Source organism: Bos indicus, chromosome 13 (genome assembly GCF_029378745.1).
Source record: "Bos indicus isolate NIAB-ARS_2022 breed Sahiwal x Tharparkar chromosome 13, NIAB-ARS_B.indTharparkar_mat_pri_1.0, whole genome shotgun sequence".
In the NCBI taxonomy this organism is placed as follows: Eukaryota; Metazoa; Chordata; class Mammalia; order Artiodactyla; family Bovidae; genus Bos; species Bos indicus.
In genome coordinates this window covers 73611598-73620398 of record NC_091772.1, presented here as the reverse complement: position 1 = coordinate 73620398, position 8801 = coordinate 73611598, and the positions used below count along the sequence as shown (strand labels likewise).

At 44.9% G+C, this 8801-nt stretch overlaps 1 protein-coding gene across 1 annotated transcript; it reads right to left on the bottom strand.

The window, feature by feature from the left end:
- Positions 1 to 1840: 1840 nt before the first annotated feature.
- LOC139186598 (antileukoproteinase-like) lies at positions 1841 to 4862 on the bottom strand. The gene is made up of 4 exons (XM_070801747.1): positions 4483 to 4862; positions 3412 to 3573; positions 2846 to 2995; positions 1841 to 2097 (listed from the first exon to the last, which is right to left on the bottom strand). Exons 1-4 carry the CDS (start codon positions 4565 to 4567, stop codon positions 2069 to 2071), a joined length of 426 nt encoding a protein of 141 aa, XP_070657848.1. The 5' UTR covers positions 4568 to 4862; the 3' UTR covers positions 1841 to 2068.
- Between the last annotated feature and the right edge of the window lie 3939 nt (positions 4863 to 8801).

Here is an 8801-nt window from a genome sequence, read left to right as displayed (position 1 = left end):
AAAACCACAGCCTTGACTAGACGGACCTTTGGTTGGCGAAGGTCCATCCATGTTGCTAAAAATGGCATCATTTTGGGGAAGTATTAAATCTTGAAGATAAATAACCAGTTTCCATAGTCAGCACTATCTGTCTCATTTTTAATTCCTCTTCTATGAAATAAGGCATCATCCTGCATTTGGTGTACATTCTTTGGTATATAATCATAACCAGCTTGATATTTTATGTGCAACTTTTAAAAAACATATTTATTTGTTTATTTGGTTATGGCAGGTCTTAGTTGCAGTGCTGAGATCTTTAATTGAAACATGCAAACTCTTAGCTGTGGCGTGTGGGATCTAGTTCCCTGACCGGGGATCAAACCCAGCCCCATGCATTGGGAGCACGGAGGCAACCACTGGACCACCAGGGAAGTCCCTTTATGTGTAATTTTAAAATATATATGAATATTTCATTCTATACATTGTATCACCAATCTTATTTTCCTAATAAGTTTTCTGTGCTACGTCTCCATACTGATTCATATAAATTTATTTTTATTTTTCTATAGCATAGCAAGCATATCAAAGTATGAAATTTAACTATTTCACAAATGCAGGCCATCTTGACTGGTATCAGTTTCTGACTCTTTGGAACAGTCTTATACTAAACATCCTAATACATGTATTAGATTCCCATTGGCAAATATTTTGTCTTTCCTGTGTTTTCTGAAAGGAAAATTGCTAAATGATATACGTAACTTTTTAGTCTTATTAGGCATAACCAGATCACTCTTCCAAGTGGTTGTACCAATTCACATTTCCATCCACAAACTATTAAGAGTCTCTGAGTGTTTATATTGTAGCCTTTTCTTAAAGATTATTTATTTGTTTATCTTACTTTTTTGGCTGTACTGGGTCTTCATTGCTGTGTGTGGACTTTCTCCAGCTGCAGCGAGTGCAGTTTACTCTCTGTGGTGCGCGCGTTCTCATGCAGCGGCTTCTCTTGCTGCAGAGCACAGGCGCTAAGTGCACAGGCTTCAGAGTACTTAAGCTCCACAGCACGTGGGATATTCCTGCACCAAAGATCAAACCCTGCGTTGGCAGGTGGACGCGTAACCAGTGGATCACCAGGGAAGACCTATAATGTAGACTTTTCATTCTTGCCATTCTGATCAATAAAAAATGGTGTCTGGTTGTTTTAATTGGTTTTTTCTTGTAACTGGTGACATTGAAGCTCCTGTATATCTGTATACAATCTGCTATAATAATCTCTTATTTGATTGTCCATGCTATTCATAGTTCATTTTTTTCTAAGAGGTTGGCTGTTTTTCTTACTGATCTGTAGAAATTCTTCACATATTTTTCTATTTCTTTGTTTGTGATAATCATTCCAAGTATTTACTTCTAAGCTCTCATTTATCTTTCAACGTTTTGTGTTTGTCAATTTTGCTCCTGATGTCATCAAACGTAATCATTTTTTTAAACTCTTTGCACCTTGCTTACCCTGAGGTAAGTCTAACGTTTGTTGATCATCTACTATGTGATGGTCAGTGAGCTATTCCTTCCACATGTTATCACTTCAAATCCTGATCACTTTATGAAATTGTCATTGCTGTTATCATTTCCACGTTACAGATGACAAGACTAAGGGTCAGTGGGACAAAGTCATTGCCCAAATCTACAGAAGCTGTCCTCTATGCATGTGAGATTTAAACCTGTATCTGCTTGGAACCAAAACACTCTCTTCTTCCGATTGCCATTTTATGGGTTTTTGGAGAAACCCCACACATTCAGACATTTTATTCTTCATCTCACTCCTCATACCCTAGTCCACACTCAAAAGAGTCAAGGAAGATGGAAATGCAGAGAAAACCTAGTACATTTATTTATTCACTGATCAATAGGCATTTCCTGTCGTGTGCCAAGCTACACATTGGGTGCTGGGGATACAGAGATAAAACAGGCCAGATCTTGTCCCCAAAGGAGTATTGGTCTCAAAACCACATCTTGACCGAGGTGCTTCCATTGTTTTCCAGGCTTGCAGGGTGGGGAGTAGGGGGAATCCCCAGAGCACACAGACCAGGAAGTCCTAATGTATTTGACCTGGAAAGGTTGAATCTGTAGAAAGAAAACAAAGTGGAGCCTCAGCACAGGAATTATTTAAGTGACCCTATATCCTTCCCACCCAGATGGTCCTTCCACCACCAAGTCCTAGATCCCCTGGGATAAGTAGAGAGCATTGTGCTTGAATAGTTGAAACAGTGCTGGCCTTTGATGTAGGAATCAAGACAAAATCCAGGCTTTTCACAGGCTCTTCTCTGCTGCCCTCTGATAAAATCAGAATATTGGGCTAGACTGACATCTATGCATCTTACTAGAGTTCCCTGTGGTTCCAGATAACTCAGCCAATCGGGGCCATAACCACAGCAACATTCTCTGAATGCAAACAGTACTTCAAGTCTTAAAAATCACTTTTACATTTAGTTAGGCCATGGATATAATTGCTTCCATTTTACAGATAGGGAAACTGAGGTCGACGATGAAATAGTTGCTCGCAGTCACAAAGTCAGTCAGAGGCAGAGATGATATTCAAAGATAGAACTCTTGCCTCTTGTATCATGCTCCTTCGTCCTGCCTTATTCCAAGATGCTTTCCTTCCTAGGACCCAGCACGGCCTGTCATAGGTGCCTCCTGGGACTTGTCTAGAAAACTCTAAGGGGTGAAGGTCATTGAAGGGCAGAGGATCTGCTTGGGGAATGGGGAAGTACTGGAAGATGTCAAGAAACCTCTTTCACATACACAGGTACCATTAGGTTGAGAGCACATTAAGGTCCAGGGGGATGTGGAGCTTGCTAGATCTTCTCACCTTTCACCGGCAGGACACATGAATTCCCACATGGACCGCTGCAGCACTTGAAACCATTCAGGCAGTGGCTGTCGTTCTGGCAGTCGTCTACATGTTTGTGACTCTCACAGTGGCCGGTGACCACTGGACACTTTCCAGGAGTGACTTTAACTGATGAAAACAAAGTGACAATTCAGAGGCTTCACCCCGTGGGACATCACCCAAATTCCCAACTCCATCTTCACCCCATACATGGAAATTGGTTCTTCCCCAACTTCAGGATCCAATCTGAGGCTGGTGCATGTCCTAAAGAAGACTCTCTCCCGCCAACGGGACCCCGACCAGTGTCTGACATACGTGTGTCTAATGGACAGACTAATTCATGAGCTGACTGACCTGCTGGCTGACGGGCTCACCAACTGGCCTACTGTCTACCTGAGCAAACAGAGCTGGTAGAGGGGGTGGAGAAATCCTGACTCTATCCCATCCTCCACCTCAGTTCAGACGAGCCCCCTCCACTTGCCCAAGAAGCATGTCCTCAAGCTCAGACCTCCCTGATCCCCCTTTCCAGGACTGGACTTCCTCACCTGGCTTTGACGTGTCTACAGGATCCATGCATTTGATGCCACAAACATCCTGGCAGCATTTCTGCTTCTTCGGACACTGCCAGTCACTGTGGCATTCAGGGGGTTCATATACTAAGCACATCGCAGGCCGTATGAAAGGACAGACTCCACGTTTACCTATTTCTGAAGGGTAAGAACAAAGGAGGAAGAAGAAGCTGGCACTGAGTCGTGATCACAATCCTGCAGAAGGAACCAGGGGAGGAGAGAAACCTAAGCCAAGTAGCTGACCCCAGAGGAATGAAGGGAGCCATTAGGATTCCAGTTTCAAGGCCGGTGTAGGACAGTGCCAAGCTCAGCCAAACCCTCAACCGAGAGGGAGTCAATGGGAAAGAAGGTGTAGATGGTGGTGTGCCACTAGATCTTTCAAGAGGGAGACTGTGTGGAGTTTGCCAGTTTCCCTGGTATAAATATTCCCACTAGTCCTTATTTCAAGCTACCAATGTGACATCAACCACCTCACAGAAGTCTTGAAGATTTCTCAATCAGCTATTACATGTCTGTATAAGTCAGCTCCGGGGAGTGCTGAACAGAGTTCATGGTCACGTGTTCCTGGCCCAGGGCTGGCTGGGAGGGAGGCAGAAAGAGCCAGTGACAGCAAGAGAGGCCACTCATTCGAGATTAAACAAAGGAGAACAGATCAACTGAGAAGCAAATAGAAAATGCTATTTGCGTCTCAGCAAACAGAAAAAAATAGAGTGACCATTAACAACAGCAACAAAAACACATGAAGAGAAACAGAGTACAATTTGGAAAACTAAAACAGATAGTGACCAAAATAATGTGACAGAGGGAAAAAAAAACAGGAAAGAAGGAGCAATGGAGAAATAAAAATAAGAAGTACAGGGGCTTATTTCTGGATGCACAGAAACCCTCCTGGTTGAAGTCCTCAGAGACATGCTTGAAATTACGGGCCATAGGCCTTTGGAAAGAGGGCTTCAAGGCCTGCCCCCGGGGCTAAAAGAAGAGGTTATTCCCACGCTGAGCCGTCACTGACTTTGGTACCTGCGTATGGCCCGAGAGAGTTCAACTCACCTTTGGGAGCACCTTCCACAGCCCAGGGCATCAGGAATCCAGAGGCAAATATCACCAGGAAGACGATAAGGCTGCTGGACTTCATCTTGAGGGCAGGTGGGGCGGTGGTGACCAGTGTCAGCCTCACCCTTTATACCCGCTCCGATGGGTGTGCTCCCTCAGGAACTGCCCTGAGTTCTCTCAGCTGCTACTTCCTCAGCAGGAAATTCAGGTGAGGACAGTGACCACGCCATCCAGAGTGTTGCTGGCTCTTTCCTGCCCTTAGGCAAGAGCGTGAGGACTAGGAAGGGGATTGAAGGACTTGGAGGGGGTGGTGTCAGAAAGCCACTGGGAACATGTTAGGAGACCCTGAATACCCTCCTTTGGGGAGGAGAGGGGAGGGGCAAAGAGGGCCAAACAGGACATTACAAAGTAACTTGTTAGAAATCCGGAACCATGGCCTCTCAAAGTGCCATGACTTTCCCACATCCAGGACACTGGAGGATTGCCACATTTGTTACCACATTACCCAGGGTCATTCCCTTCCATAAAGGGCAGGTGACATTTTCTCTCGTTCTCTCCTGACTTATTACCATGTGAAACTTGCAGGGCCAGTCACACAGAGAATCTTTGCTGAATGACAGGTGGACAGGGGACAGCAAGGAAAACCTCTCTGGGCTTCAGCTTTCCCAGTTGTGAAGTGGGGATAATAGTAACAGACTAGATCACAGAGGGGGAACTTGAGTTGAAAAGAGTGGAAGGAAGTTGAAGGATGAACACACTACCTGTTAGCAGAATGGAAGTGAGACTGATGCAAAGTCAGTCACGGTGGAGCCCTGTTTCCTGAGATAAACCAATGGGGCTCTTCTTAGCAGTCAGTTGAAGAGCCAGTTGAAACAGGTGTGTCATTTCATAGGCTCAAAAAATCCTCTCACACCCCAGAGTCATCCTCACTGCTCTTGCATGATCATAATAGACATTTATTGTACACTGGCTACATGATGAGAAGTTTAAATAATTCTAAATAGCAAAATTGCCGGCAGAAATATCAGTAACCTCAGATATGCAGATGGCAGAAAGTGAAGAGGAACGAAAAAGCCTCTTGATGAAAGTAAAAGTGGAGAGTGAAAAAGTTGGCTTAAAGCTCAACATTCAGAAAACGAAGATCATGGCATCTGGTCCCATCACTTCATGGGAAATAGATGGGGAAAGAGTGAAAACAGTGTCAGACTTTATTTTGGGGGGCCCCAAAATCACTGCAGATGGTGTCTGTAGCCATGAACTTAAAAGACACTTACTCCTTGGAAGAAAAGTTATGACCAAACTAGAGAGCATATTGAAAAGCAGAGACATTCCTTGGCCAAGAAAGATCTGTCTAGTCAAGGCTATGGTTTTTCCAGTAGTCATGTATGGAGGTGAGAGTTGGACTGTGAAGAAAGCTGAGCACCAAAGAATTGATGCTTCTGAACTGTGGTGTTGGAGAAGTCTCTTGAGAGTCCCTTGGACTGCAAGGAGATCCAACTAGTCCATTCTGAAGGAGATCAGTCTGGGATTTCTTTGGAGGGAATGATGCTGAAGCTGAAACTCCAGTACTTTGGCCACCTCATGAGAAGAGTTGACTCATTGGAAAAGACTCTGATGCTGGGAGGGATTGGGGACAGGAGGAGAAGGGGACGACAGAGGATGAGATGGCTGGATGGCATCACCAACTCGATGGATGTGAGTCTGAGTGAACTCCAGGAGTTGGTGATGGACAAGGAGGCCTGGTGTGCTGTGATTCATGGGGTCGCAAAGAGTCGGACACGACTGAACTAAACTGAACTGAACTGATATAGCAAAAGAAAGCCTCTTAAGATGAAACCAAGAAAAAAAAAATGCATGAAATACAGAAAGTAGAATGTAGGAGAGGAAAAGAAGAGAGTCCTCATGATGATGGTGACAGAAGATCCCAGAGTGAGAGCTGAGTGCCAGAAATACAGATAGGACAAACTAGAGGTTATGTGGGGAGAAGGAAGCTGGGAGGGACAATACAGGGGTAGGGGACTAAGTGTGCGTGTAAGTCATTTCAGTCGTGTCTGACTCTTTGCAACCCTATAGACTGTAGCCCGCTAGGCTCCATCTGTCTATAGGATTCTCCAGGCAAGAATATGGGAGTGGGTTGCCATGCCCTTGTTCAAAGGATCTTCCTGACCCAGGAATCAAATCTGTGTCTCTTTCGTCTCCTGCAAGGACAGGCAGATTCTTGCCATTAGCACCACTCGGAAACTCAGGGGAACTAAAAGGTTCAACCTATTATGTATAAAATAAGCTACAAAGATATATTGCCCAACCTGGGGGATAGAGCCAATATTGTCCTATAACTATAAATGGAGTATAACCCTTAAAATGTCAGTCACTATGTAATATGCCTGTAACATATAATATTGTATATCAACTCTACTTCAACACAAAAATTTTAAGAAATATAAGGAGAAAAAATAAAACCATTGCACATTTGCTACTTCAAAACAAAACAAAACAAAACAAAACAAAACAAAACTACCAGACCAGATTGAAGAGGGTCAGAGGGCTCCAGGAAATTCATCTTCTGAAAGGTGAAATTAATAGAGAACATCTGGCACTGATGAATACATGGAGAGGAGATTGCGTGACTGGTGAAGAGGATGTGGTTGAATAGATGATCTCTCAACTCACACGCGGAGAAGGCAATGGCACCCCACTCAGTACTCTTGCCTGGAAAATCCCATGGACGGAGGAGCCTGGTGGGCTGCAGTCCCTAGAGTCGCTGAGAGTCAGACACGACTGAACAACTTCACTTTCACTTTTCACTTTCATGCACTGGAGAAGGAAATGGCAAGCCACTCCAGTGTTCATGCCTGGAGAATCCCAGGGACGGGGGAGCCTGATGGGCTGCCGTCTATGAGGTCGCACAGAGTCGGACATGACTGAAGCGACTTAGCAGCAGCAGCAGCAACTCACACGTGCTCAGTTGTGTTCAACTCTTGCAGCCTCATGGACTGTAGCCCACCAGGCTCCTCTGTCCATGGAATTTTCCAGGCAAGATTACTGAAGTGGGTTGCCATTTCCTCCTGCAGAGGATTTTCCCGATCCCAGAATCGAACCCTCTTCTCCTGTGTCTCCTGCTTGGTAGGCAGATTCTTTACCACTGAGCCACCTGGAAAGCCCAATGGACATAGGAAATGTAGCAAACACAAAATCAGGCCATTTTTTTCACCTCAGAGAAAATAAAAAAGCCATGTCAGAAGGGAAAAGGCATTTGGTTTACAACAGAGTTCACCTATAACATGTTTATGTAATCATGATAATGTAAACAATAGCCCGGATCAAATCACAGGGAGCATATAGTGTTGATGGGAGGGAGGGGGGTGGGAGGGTGAGCCTGGGTGCCAGAGGTGTAGGGAGCAAGGAGGTGGATGAAAATCTCCTTTTCAGTCATGGGAATTCAATGGACTAGATCTAAAACTGAATAGTCCAGATGCAGCATTATTTTGTGAAGGTGTAATATAATGAATATTACTTAGAAATGAAGATACAAAGGCCAAGATGATGAACTAGAAATGGTTTCCTCTAGGGGGACGCTGATGGTAAGCAACCGATACTCTTCACAACATGCTTTGTAAAAGCATGTGACTTCTTAGTCTGTCTTCATGTATGAGTGAGTGATAGTCACTCAGTCCTGTCTGACTCTTTGCGACCTGTAGCCTCCAGGCTCCTCCGTCCACGGGATTTTCCAGGCAAGAATGCTGGAGTGGATTGCCATTCCCTTCTCCAGGGGATCTTCCCAACACAGGGATCAAACCTGGGTCTCCAACATTTCAGGCAGATTCCTTACCATCTGAGCCATTAGGGAAGCTCTTACCTAAATGTATAACTTCAACAAAAATAAAGAAAATTATTTTAAAAAGAAAGCCTATTTTCTCACACAGATCCCCATGTACAATCATCCAGCATTATTCTTCTCAAGATAGGGCTCTTTATTTTTTTTAATATTGACTTAGCTGTGTTGGGTCTTAGTGTGGCACACAGTCCTCTCCCTGGGCATGGTGTGGGAGCTTAGTTGCCCCCGAGGTATGTGGGATCTTAGTTCTCCAACCAGGGACTGAACCCATGTCCCCTCCACTGGAAGGCAGATTCTTATCACTCCATCACCAGAGAAGTCCCACGATGTGGGCTATGTGCCAAGTCGCTCGCTGGGGCCGACGCTTGGCGACCCCGTGGAGTATAGCCTGCAAGGCTCCTCTGTCCACAGGGATTCTCCAGGCAAGCATACTGGAGAGGGTTGCGGTTTCCTTTTCCAAGAAGGGTTCTTTAACACCTAA

Coding starts and splice junctions, on each gene's coding strand:
- LOC139186598 (XM_070801747.1), bottom strand. CDS start 4,567: ATGAAGTCCAGCAGCCTTATCGTCTTCCTGGTGATATTTGCCTCTGGA. Junction 2,996..3,411: donor TGTAGACACGTCAAAGCCAG/GTGAGGAAGTCC, acceptor TGTTTTCATCAG/TTAAAGTCACTCCTGGAAAG. Junction 2,098..2,845: donor ATGTGTCCTGCCGGTGAAAG/GTGAGAAGATCT, acceptor TTCTTTCTACAG/ATTCAACCTTTCCAGGTCAA.